Raw genomic sequence first — 12,760 nt, 5'->3', positions numbered from 1 at the left:
GCCGAACTATGCCACAATCTTGGCATACTTTCAGGAACGGATCACTCTTGTATTCTCCTCCATTGTCTTTTCGGAGAACCTTAATCTTCCTTCCTGTCTGGTTTTCAACTTGAGCTTTCCACTTAAGGAAAATTTCAAGCACATCATTTTTGTTCTTCATAGTAAACACCCAAACTCTCCTGGAAAAATCATCCACAAAAGTGACAAAATAATGCCTACCTCCGATTGACGGAGTCTTGGCAGGTCCCCACACATCTGAATGCACATAATCCAGAATACCCTTGGTATTGTGAATTGCAGTGCCAAACTTCACTCTTCGTTGTTTTCCCAGAACACAATGCTCACAAAATTGAAGTTTGCAAGCCTTCGTACCTTTCAACAATCCCTGCTTGGTAAGAATTTGCAAGGATTTCTCTCCAGCATGTCCCAACCTCATATGCCACAACTTCGTTGCCTCAGCATCCTTCTTAGAGCTAGAAGTTGCTGCCGCTACTGTCCCCACCACTGTACTACCTTGGTAGTAATACAAATTGTTCTTCCTCACGCCTTTCAACATCACCAGTGCTCCTGAAGTTGCTTCAAGAATTCCATCTCGCATCGTCACAACTAGGCCTTTAGATTTTAAAGCCCCCAATGAGATGAGATTCTTCTTTAACTTTGGCACGTACCGTACATCCCGCAAAATTCTGGTGGATCCATCATGATTCCACAACTTGATTGAACCTATCCCAGCTGTCTTACAAGGATTATCATTACCCATGTAAACAACCCCGCCATCAAGTTCTTGAAATTCAAAGAACCAATCCCGAATGGGACACATATGATAGGTACAACCTGAATCCAATATCCACTCATCTGGATACGATGATGCTGAAAGCGAGACAATTAAAGAGATATTTGATTCCACATCACTTTTGCATTCTGCAACATTTGCATCTTGTGGAGTCTTCCCTTTCTTCTGCAGTTTTGGACAGTCTTTCTTCGAGTGTCCTTTCTCATGACAGAAAGCACACTCATCTTTGGCAACAACTCGACCTTTAGACTTAGACCTCCCTCTTCTCCCCTTTGTCTGACTTTGCTGACGACCTCTTGCCATCACAAACTCTAAATATTGTATTCAATATTACAAACAATTTCAAACAACCCAAGGCGAACCTTTGGCTCTTGATACCACTTGTTGGGAAAAACGGGTAATTTTCCCACTAAAACAAAACCCTAACAGAGCTACCCGACAAATAATATTGAATAAATAAAGCGGAATAATAAAAGAGATAAAGAGGAAAAAACACACCCGAAAATTGTTAACGGAGTTCGGCCTGTTTAGCCTAATCTCCGAGCACAGCAAAAACAGCTCACTTTTATTATTATGGGAGAAGATATTACAAATTGGGATATATAACAGTGAAGGAGGAGAGTTTAATTTATAACCCTCAAACCTCCTTTCCAAACAATGAACCCACCGATGTGGGACTTAGGATTAAGTCAAAATCAACAGCAACTCCCTGACATACGCCAAAGGCTAAAAGATGCTCTGAGCAATTTTTTTTACTAAAATAAAAAAATTGGGTGGTTATTTTGCATAAAAAAATGCTCTCATCGCTTGCCCCAATGCATTTATTTCTATTATGAAATCCTCTTGAAAGTTAGGCAACATTGATAACATGATTGTTGTGCTTCTTCAGATCAAGTAAATGAGTGTTTCTTCAATAGGTTAGTGAGAGAAGCAACTACAGAAGCATGATGTTGAACAAATTTTGATAAATACCTGTCAACCCTAAAATTTTGTGCAATTATTTAATGGTGGTAGGTGTCATTCAAGAAATCATTGCACGAATTTTCTAGGATCTAAGCCAACGCCATTCCTGGATATTATATGTCTGAAGCATGCTATCGATTCCTTGGAAAACAAACACTTGTTTCTCTTAAGAAAAAAATAATTAGTCATGAGACATGGAAAAAGAATATTCAAATGAGAGATATGATCTTCTAATGACTTACTATACACTAATATGTATAACAAACTTCCGCAAATAGGGCTGAAGTAATATATTTATAGTTGACTGAAACGAAGCAGACACCTTACACAATTCAAAGGAAATAACCAAATATTTGTAGTGAGCTTCGTGTGTGCAAAATGCAATTTTTGAAATGTCACTTGTCTTCAATATAATCTGGTGGTATCCGGAGCATAAATCCTGTTTTGAAAATCAATGTGCCCCATGAAGTGCATCAAGCAATTCTTCAATTGGTGTATGAGAAATCAATATTTTATTGTAATTGTGTTGAGAGCCTTGTAATCAACAGAACTGCCATGATTCATCTTTCTTTCGCACTAGCAGCATTAGGGATGAGAAAACATTATTACTTCATTATGTTGAGAGCCTTGTAATCAACATAACTGCCATGATTCATCTTTGTTTTACACTAGCAACATTAGGGATGTGAAAATATTATTACTTCATTTAATTTCCTCAATTATCATTTATTTGATTTGACGTTCAATCTCATGCTTATGAAAATATAGATATTATTAGGGTTTGACGATCACTAGAGTCAATCCTTCTAAGAGGTGAATGTGATTATCAATTGCTTAAATAAGAGAAAGGCCTCACGATTCCTTGAATAATTGGAGATATTTACTGAACATATCCTCAATTTCTAGTACCAGAAAAGGTTTAGGGAACTATTCTAGGGAAGGGAACAATTCTAATCATAAATATTCTGCTATCCCATTGGTAAAAATTATCCTCTTGATTTAATGTATAATGACCTCTTGAGGTGTTGTTTGATGTAGGCCCTTAAGTTCAACTATTTTCCCCTTTCTAATGAATTTCATAGTTAGTTGTTCATAGTCAATTAACACTGGCCCCAACGTTGTCAACCATTTTACCCCAATACTATCTCAACCCCACTTAATGGCAATGTAAACAGATCAACGAAAAATGTGTGAAAACCCAATTGTAATGCTACATGTTTGCAAACAGATGAATATGGAAGCTCATCTCCATTCCTACCAAGACATGAAAGTTTTGAGTCGGGAAAACTTGAAGGCCCAAGAATTTAGCTGTGCAATCTATGATGAAGTAGTGGGTACTCCCACTATCCACTAGAATCAACACTAGGGAACCGTTGACATGACCCAAAACCTTTATTATCTGAGGAATTAAGTAGTCCATCAATGTCTGTAAACTGATTTGGGTCGGGTTTGTATCTGGAGACGCCTTTGGTTCATTAAGAGTCGGGTCATTTATATGAAGGAGGTTGTTCAAATCAATCTCATTCGTTTCAGAGTCGTTGGGTTCTGCTATCAACAATGTGAACTCACGCTTGCATTTGTGACCAAGTCGATATCGCTCATCACAATAGTAAAAAAACTGCTTGATTTTGAAAATCCATGATAATGGTTCAGATCCATCAAATCGGGCGCATATACAGGTGCAATATGCAAAGAGGTTCGAGTAAAAGATTATAGGTTCCAATTTGAAGTGTCACTTAGCTTCCAAATTGGTCATTCATTGCTTTTTAGAAAGCTTTTTGGCTTTCTTGTTATTCAAGAATGAAATCTATTTTTTCATCACTTTTTGACACAAGCATGATAAATTAATATTTTATTTAGTTTAATTTGAAATATTATTATAATGGTTTATCAAGTGTATGTGGTTTACTTTTTTTGTTTTAGGTATTAAAGAAATTTATTTTGATTTAGGTATTAAAGAAATCTTTTCCTTTCAGATATGCTACTTCAAAACTGAAGTGGTTTTTGAATATTCATAATCTTAAGAAAGATTCAGAGGTTCTTTTTATCTTCTGGATTGAATATCCGAAATCTACATGGAATACTTATAGATATTTACATCCATAAGTTATTTTCTGAACATTGATATACGAAAACATCTTTGTATTATTTCTACTCCATCCACCATTACAATAAATTACTATACTACCATCTCTACTCAAAACGTTTGAAATTTTAAAAAAAGATGTTGGATCCAGGTCACAAATTAATCTGGAGCAGAAAGAATTAGCCTAAATATAATCACTGTCCATTATTTTTGAAGTGGGGAACAAAAAGGAAATTTTCCTACTATAAAATAAATTGTCATTCAACACATGTATAATGTTTCTCTGCAAAGGTATCTAAAATGGAGTTCTCAATTTCTTGTAAGATTGTAAATATTTTTTCAAATCTATCCAATTTTCATTAAAGGAAGACTTCATAACTCTTGATTTTTTCAATTTTATTCTGCTGTTTTGAATGTTTCTAATTTGATTTCATTTTCTTAACGATAATTCGATGTGTCAAATTTGACAGGAAAGATTATATTTATTTGTGTTTAAAAAAAGTAGGAATAATTTGAGAACATTATTCAAAGTAATGAAACAAAAGTGAAAAATCCATCCTAACAAAGATTATTAATTATTAAGGAAATAAAAAACTATCTAAGTTGACAATTAGATATGAAGGAACTTACAAAAATTGTTTTCTATATCCTTGCAGAATCACTATGTATTGGATTTATTAGCCTACTCTCTTGTTTTTTCCAGGTTTATTGTGACTTAGATGTTTTACTCATTTTGAAAGCACAACCTCACTCTCAAAAATGAGATGGCACTGACAGTGACAGAATACAATCCTGTTAACTCCAACCAAACGTGCTGATGCATAGTGTGGCTGTCATCAGATAATGGACCAAGGTTGAAATAAACCACTCTCCCTGTAGTATGTAAACTTTCATGTACAAAAACTCGTATAATCTTATTGAGATATCAACTTTTCTATGTGAGTTTCATAGTTTAGTGTCCAAAACAAATTCAAAGAGAACTCGAATAGAATTTCAGTGGAAAAAAACAACAAAAATGAAACAGGAAGTTGACTAACGGTCATGTGAAGCAATGTAAATCGAACATTCTAAAGTGAAGCTTTACATGCCAATGAGTAATACCAACTTTTGGAAGTACTTCTCAAAGGTATAAACTTTTTCCCAAAGGGAGTCTTGGAAACCAAACCCTGGTGTGATTTAGAATAGCTTGCATTGTTGGTTTCCACTCTTCATCATTGCAGAGAATTCTTCATAGTTGATTCTACCATCCTGTGAAACCACAACATTTTAGTATTGTCTACGAAACTAGAATATAAACTTATAGCAATTCAATAAAAAATGAGCTTACATGATCTGTATCCACTTCAGAGATAATTGTATCAACTTCAGATATGATTTCCTTGATCGTGGCATCGTCACCCATACCATATTCTTTCATGGCTGATTCCAGTTCATCCCTTGTAATATACCTGTAATGAAATCAAATGGAGACCAAAGAATAAGATATATCATTGCTCCTGACATCTCTATCCAAGTTATACTCAGCAGTTAATGATTTGTAAATGAGGTTGTCACTGTGTCTTGTAAATGAGGTTGCATGGCATTGACAGTGAAGTATTGAACTCAAAAGGTTCGTATGGATGGCATAATGAAAAATCAAAAAAGAAATTGAGGGGAAAGACTTGGATGGACAAGAAATCAGGGCTTACCCACTGTTGTCTTTATCAAAATATTGGAAGGCCTTGAAGAGTTGGTCATCTCTTTCTAACTTGTGTCTATGCATTGTAGCTGTGATAAATTCTATGTAGTCAATTGAGCCATTTCCATCTACATCAGCCTACAGTTTTGAGCCAAGAAATATAAGTTTGAAAATCCTTAAAGAAAATATAGAGATGACAAAAAAAATGCTTACAGCTTCCATAAGCTGTTTCACTTCAGCCTCTGTAAGCTTTGAGCCAAGTCTATGCAATCCTGCCTTTAGTTCTTCATAGGTGATTGTACCACTCTTGTCAGTGTCCATATTTGTAAACATTGCCTTTAAACCTTGGATCTCTTCTGCAGACATATTCTCAGCAATGACCTAAAAGAATATTTGAAGTCCAGTGAATTTTTTGAAATGGAAACCAACACTAAAAAGTCATACATATTGGTCTAATTCATAACAAGTACACTAACATGAAAATTTTCATATCTCAATGTTGTAACTACTATTTAACAGATATCTTTAAGAAGCTATGGTTTAAAATTAACCTTTGATAATTTTAACAATCCATAGACAAGAGGTACCTGGTATGCTATCAAGAAATAAAGCATTAAAGAGCACTTTGGTCACTCTTCATGTAGATTGTGGATGGACATACCTTGAGGGCAAGTTTCTTTAGTTTATTCATTGCTCTGAATTGCTTCATTCTGGAAAGGACTGCACTGTCTATTGGCTTGTCTGGAGCATTTCCATCTTTAATCCATGGGTGGTCTAAACATTCATGCAATATAAATCCGTTACAAGAGAGAATAAAATCCGTTAATAAAGAAAAAAAAGTTCACAAGGACGCTAAACCCATGTGATCAGTCAGCAGCACTTGTAATGTGAAGCAGGAAATGATTACAATAGAGCATTGTTAGTGGTCTTCATTCCTCAATAGTATATTTTTCCTTTATCAAACACAAATATAAATAAATAAATAATTGAGATTCTGCAAGATAACAGGACTTGCACATATTTGGGATGCTGAGAATACACATGTAATGTAATATATCTTATCCGACTATGTTTAGCCTTAGCGACTAGTATGTTCACTATGTGTGTAAACAAAAACAGCTTTTGAATTATATAATAAGATTTTAAGTGAGTTTAGTTTTTTCATGGATGACAATAGCTCATACACCCCTCTAATAACTTATCTTCTTAATCTTACACTAGTGTACCAATGATCAGGAAGATACTATCAGGAGTTCAGGAGAAAGTTTAATAAACTGCAAGTACATAACAACATTAAGGAGAAAACACACGAAAAGTAATATACCGAGAACTTGAGCAGAGGTAATGCGTTTCTTTGGATCCGGTATAAGCATCTTACGAACAAGATCTTTGGCACTGTTTGAAATGTTTGGCCATGGTTGACTTTCAAAATCAATGTGACCTTCCAATATGGCATCAAATATTCCCTTCTCAGACTCTACATAACATGTATGATGAAATAAATTAGACAAGTCTAACATGTATGATGAAATAAATTAGACAAGTCTAACATGGATGATGAAATAAATTAGACAAGCATAACAATAAAAAGGAACAGAAAACATAAAAGAAAGAAATGAATGTTTTAAACTTTTAATTATTGTAAGAAAAAGTTATTAGGATAAAAAATATTTTCAATAGTAATTAGAAAAAATAAAAATATCTTCAAAATCTTTCTATACACTATTCACTCAAATGTGGATCTAAGTTCCTTAAGCTATTCCAATTGTATGTCAAAATGATTAGAAAATAACAAATTACAATTGCAAATGGTGATAGTGTACTACAAAAGTTCATAACATTTTGAATTGTTCAATGTTTTTTCTCCTTTTATTGTGTATTTTAGAATATTGCCACAAGGAAGATGATTTAGTTGCTAAGGAGCAGAGTGGCTTGTATTTATTGGAATTCAATAGCCAAAACAAAACAAAGGTTATAATAAGAAGAAAAATTCTTTTGACAAAAAATATCAAAGAAGACAACTCACTTTGACTTCAAATTAAGAGTTGTCTGACTTGGAGGTGAGAGCCAAGACAACAGTGAAGAGGTAAGTGTTACGGAGGAGTTACTATTGCGCTAAGAAAGAGAAAAGGATCGTGATTTAAATACCCTATTTTTTCAATATAGTATTGGTAATCTTTTCAATAGACATTATTGTTGTCATCAATGTCATAGGTATCCCTACCTCAGTCCAAGAAGTCATGCGAACTGAACATTAGACTCAAACATTAGAAAGAAACTCAACATGGGGGATTAAGAACAAACCAAGAGACAAAAAGGAGGTAGGGCATAAATGGATATTTACAACGAAACATAAGACAAAGGAAGCAAAATTGGTTGTAAAGAGGTATTATACTAAAACTTACAAATGAAGCTAATTGGTTGTATCTTTACTAAAGCACTATGGGAAGATTTTTTATCGTGGTGTAGTAAAGATGAATACAACTTAGTTGTTCATGCTCTAGTAGCTTATTTTGTGTGGGAATTATACCAGTTGGATGTGAAGTTGCCTTTCTTCATGAAGCTTTAGAAGAAGTGTATCTGGAGATTCCTCCTTAAAGATTAAGATACCTTCCCCTAAAGAAGGCCTTATATAATCTTAAACAAATTCCAAGAGCATGGTTTGGGAGAATTTTTCAATATCTTCACAATAATTAAGAAAAAATATCTTTTATATTCAAAATCTTCCTATTCATTTTAATATATTTTTATTCCTTTTTTAAAGATTTTTTATTATTTCAAATGAAGATGATGAAAATGTAATTGGTATGATTGTTATTTAATAAAATAAAATAGTTTTTTATTTTCTTACACAGTCAAGTTAGTATAAGTTGATAATTCTTTGTTCCATATGAAAAGCAAAGTCTCAATTTACCAGCCCAAAATGGAGGGACTCCACTAAGTAAGATATACAGTATGACTCCTGCACTCCATATATCTATTTCCTTCCCACATCTGCGCCGCAGAACTTCAGGAGCAACATAGTAAGCACTACCAACTATATCCCGATATACCTTTCCTGAAAAGAATTAGTCAGAGAAATTTAAGTACACACTTCAAATGGAAGATAATCTTGATTTTATTTTTGATAAATCATCTGATTGAATAATAAGTAGTTTCCAAAGATATTAAAGTGCATATAATGAGAATGATGTCATTACAAATTATTAGTGTGTGACCACGTACATGTATGAGGCACCTCAAATTTCCCAACAATCAGTAACTTTCTAAAACTTGACAGCATCATATTATAAATGAACTTCCAATTTAACATTTCATCACTACTCAGTGTTCAAGAATTCCATGAAATGTGTGATGTGTGGAGTAGATGGAAATGCTAGATTCTCGACTGATGATGGAACAAGTCAGCTCAAAGCTTTTGAAGGATACTAATTAGGATGAACAATGTAAGTGATTTTCTGTCTATTAAACTTTATATTCCTTCACACCACGTTTGAAGGCTAGCAAAACATTGATGGGATTACAACAGACAAGCAAAGAGTCACACAGAGTTTTCAGAAATACAAATAAAATGAAATTTGAAACCAAAAATCTGACATGGTTGTGAATTTTGGGTATAGCCAAAGCTTAACTCATAGATCAGAGACCAAACCAGATATCAGAGACACCACAAAAGGCACAGTGATAAATGTTAGAAACCATATGCACGTTTGCATACAGATGGAGAAAAACAACAATGACACGAACCTCTGGTTAAATTAAATAATGAAAGTAAATCCCAACCTACATCTTTTAATAAAATTGTGCTGTCAAGCAAAATTTATGGTTCTCAAACTTTCTAACCCAGGTTTTGACATAATCGGGCGACAATTAACAGGGACAATAAAACTTCTTTGTACCAAGGCTTTCCACCTACCCCACCTACTCTTCAAGGATGAGAACTAATTATTAGTTGTATGTAAAACACTAGAATCAAAATAGCTAAATGTCTAAGTGAAATTTTCATTAAGTTGCAAAATTATTTCCACAAAAGCATAATCAAAAGGTAAGCTTTGAGAAAAGAAAGTTTGAATTTAGCCAAAACTTGGAAGCTTATTCATTAATATTTCAATCCTAAAATTTAAATTAACATATGTTCCTAAGAAGATTCCATCTATTGGTGAACTCAACAAAATTAAGATACTAGAGGAATTCGAACTAATGACCATTGAATGAATCAAACTTTACCTTCTTCAATGAAAACGGACAAACCAAAATCTGTTGCCTTGAGTAGTGCATTTTCATCCCTACTAGATAACAAGAAATTCTCTGGCTTCAGATCCCTATGCATCACACCCATGAAATGGCAGATATTAACTACATTTACAATTTGTCTGCATATTGAAGCAGCAGCCCTCTCACTGTAATGCCCCTTGGCAATAATCCTATCAAAAAGCTCCCCACCAGCACACAGCTCCATCACAACATGAACTGATTGCCTGTCCTCATAAGCCCCTTTGAACTCAACAATGTTGGGTTGCCCACTCAAATGCTGCATAATCTGAATCTCCCTCTTTATATCCTCCTTATCAGATTTACTCACAAGTTTCCTCTTAGAAATAGACTTGCAGGCATACTGCATCCCAGTTGAATTCTCAGTGCAAAGATATGTCACCCCAAATTGCCCTCTACCCAATTCCTTCCCAAGTGTGTAGAACTGCTTCACATCCTCAAACTGCTTCCCTAGAATTGTGTCTTGCTTAACACCAACCACAGGTTTAGGACTAGGGGCAGGACCAGAAGGCTTCCATGGCATCTGAGGCACTGTCTGAGCAGAGGATGCAGCATGCTTTTCCTGTAAATGATATGGTTGATTTGCAGGTGCTCTTGATTGGTTGACCAAAGGTTCATGAGTCTTCTGGGTGTGCATACCACCAGTCGCAGGATGTCTATAACCATTGCGTTCTGGCTCTGAATCTTTAGTTAGACAACAACCCATATCCGCAGATTCTCAAATCAAGTATTGTGACGAAAGAAACAAGAAAAGTAAATGAAATATTCTTCACTTTTTATCAGACAATCACCTCTAATTCAGTCAAAACATCAAACAGGTTGAACCCAGATGAGAATTCAAGGAAACTACACCATCTTAAACCTTGGATCAGAAACCTATGAGTAAATCATTCTGAAAATTAACAAGAAAAAACTGATAAAAACCCTGCCATGAACAAAATTAAAAACCTCTGAGATGAGGCTTGTGGAAGAATATATGATATATGTAAAAAGGGAGATAAAGAACAAGTTTGATACTTGGGTGAAGAAATGTACACGGAATTATAAAGGTGGAGGCTTGAAAGAGGGTGAAAGATAAATAATGTATTAAAAATGGGATAAATGCTAGTTGTAGCTAAAGGTGGGTTCTCATAGTTTATATGCAAAGGATCATTGTGGAACTTTAATTTCAGTAAATAAAACAGAGAAATAAAGTGAATGATGACGATTGAGTGATACCTGTATATGGAGAAACTTTATGGGAAAGTAATAAACAATGCAGACAAAAATGAATAGAAAAAAAAATTGACAAAAAAAATAGTGGAAATAAAAAACAAAAAGCGTGTAATTGGTCAACTGTTTCATATGCTTTTTGAGTGAAAAAGTTGGAAGCTTTGGTTTCATAAGAAGCCACCATCTCAGAGAGATGAAGAAGTTTCCTAGGCAGCTCACTGAATAAAGCCTGCATCTGATTCAGATCATACAATTTCACTCAATTCTTTTGTAATTAATTTTAATTTTACATTCAAAATCAAAACATTCTATTTTTTTTTTCTAATTTTAAATGTGATTTTAACATTTAATCAATTAAAATGTAATAAATTAATATTCAAATTGTTATTAAAATCTTTTCTTTTATCGTTCACCTTCCATTTTTATTAAAATGCTTCTAGGTCTGATAATTGAAAAACAATTATTACAAAGAAGATGCATCACATTATTCTCCTGACTCATGCATCTAATTAATGCATAAAATAATTAGAAATATTAACGATAAGATTGTTTATGTCATGTGTGATTTTGCACTAATTTTTGTGGGTAATGTATAAATCACAAGCTAATTTGGTTAGGCGTATTAAACTTTTGTAGTTCATTATAGTGCGTATTAATTCAAGTCTAGTCCAATTAGTCATTTAAAATTTAGTGAAAAATATTTTTTATATGCTAATAAATTATAAGAAAAAAATATTATCCAATGCCAGCGTTAATGGATCATGCATAAGACATATATACCCTACATATTAATTTCTTATCTCGAAAATGGACTAAGCATAATATTTTAAACATCGTTCTCAAGAAGTCGTGACAATTTTTTTTCTAATTGGACTATGTTGTTTAAAAAAAATTATATAATAAAAAAATAGAGCAAAATTTTATTTGTTTTCATGAGTTGATAATAAAAGTTATTTCAATGCATAAAAATAACATAATATAAATATTAGTACTAATAACAATAAATAAATAAAAATTATTAATTAGTTAATATTTTGATTTGAAAATTGTTGTAAGTTGGAACAGGTCAATGGATTGATTGCTTGAAGGCAAATCATGATTTGCTTGATCATCGCCATGTCATGGGACAGAGTGGTCAAAACAAAATTGTTGAGTTCATCTGGAACCGTCGGATGAGATCAAAGTGTGTAAGGTGCGTGCATTCTGAGCCACAGGATCATCCAAAAAGGTTGAATCCAAAGAGAAAGCGTGTATTGAATCCAACTATTGACATAAACGCGCTTTTTCTTGGAATTTAATTACTTTCTCGTTTTCTCCGTTTGGATTCAACTATACGCCGCTCCTGTGTTTTTTTCTCTTTCAGTTTTCTCATCAAGTAACTACAAAAAAAAACACGTTTTCTCTAACTTCTTCCTTTATCACAGAAACTCTTTGTCCATACAAAGTTTTCATACTTTTATTTAATTCTAATTTTTTTTTTCATTTTTAAGGTTTGTTGTTAGTTAAGCTACTGATAATTTATAAATTATTTGGTGTATTCATAAGATATAAATTTTATCACTATAATGTATTTTTTTTTAATTGTTATAATTGTGAATGCTTATTTAAAACAGTTATCCTTATTTTTATTATTTTTCTAAAAAAATTGCTTTTACTTTCATCATTTTTTATCATGTGTATCATTTTAATTTATTATTTATGTCATTTCTTTATTAATATTATTATTATAGTAATAATAATGGTCGTTATCATCTCT

The 12,760-nt window shown here is 33.2% G+C and overlaps 1 protein-coding gene across 4 annotated transcripts; it reads right to left on the bottom strand.

Annotated features, from left to right (window-relative positions):
• Positions 1-4,737: 4,737 nt before the first annotated feature.
• LOC137831226 (calcium-dependent protein kinase 2) lies at positions 4,738-11,101 on the bottom strand. 4 transcript variants are annotated; one of them, XM_090303093.1, is made up of 9 exons: positions 11,011-11,101; positions 9,748-10,684; positions 8,435-8,578; positions 6,845-6,997; positions 6,182-6,294; positions 5,734-5,901; positions 5,531-5,658; positions 5,170-5,290; positions 4,738-5,090 (listed from the first exon to the last, which is right to left on the bottom strand). In XM_090303093.1, the coding sequence occupies exons 2-9, from the start codon at positions 10,496-10,498 to the stop codon at positions 5,019-5,021; spliced, it is 1,650 nt and encodes a 549-aa protein (XP_090159219.1). In that variant the 5' UTR covers positions 10,499-10,684; positions 11,011-11,101; the 3' UTR covers positions 4,738-5,018. The 4 variants fall into 4 exon arrangements, with proteins under 4 accessions (XP_090159219.1, XP_090159217.1, XP_090159218.1 ...); XM_090303091.1 differs by lacking the exon at positions 11,011-11,101 and adding an exon at positions 10,810-11,001; XM_090303092.1 differs by lacking the exon at positions 11,011-11,101 and adding an exon at positions 10,828-10,988.
• Between the last annotated feature and the right edge of the window lie 1,659 nt (positions 11,102-12,760).

Source organism: Phaseolus vulgaris, chromosome 6 (assembly GCF_051622355.1).
Source record: "Phaseolus vulgaris cultivar YP4 chromosome 6, ASM5162235v1, whole genome shotgun sequence".
Classification (NCBI taxonomy): Eukaryota; Viridiplantae; Streptophyta; class Magnoliopsida; order Fabales; family Fabaceae; genus Phaseolus; species Phaseolus vulgaris.
Note: the sequence above shows the minus strand (reverse complement) of the source record. Positions and strands in the feature narration are given on the sequence as shown.

Coding starts and splice junctions, on each gene's coding strand:
- LOC137831226 (XM_090303093.1), bottom strand. CDS start 10,498: ATGGGTTGTTGTCTAACTAAAGATTCAGAGCCAGAACGCAATGGTTAT. Junction 8,579..9,747: donor GTCCGTTTTCATTGAAGAAG/GTAAAGTTTGAT, acceptor AATTCTTTTCAG/GAAAGGTATATCGGGATATA. Junction 5,291..5,530: donor TTTGATAAAGACAACAGTGG/GTAAGCCCTGAT, acceptor ATTTCATTACAG/GTATATTACAAGGGATGAAC.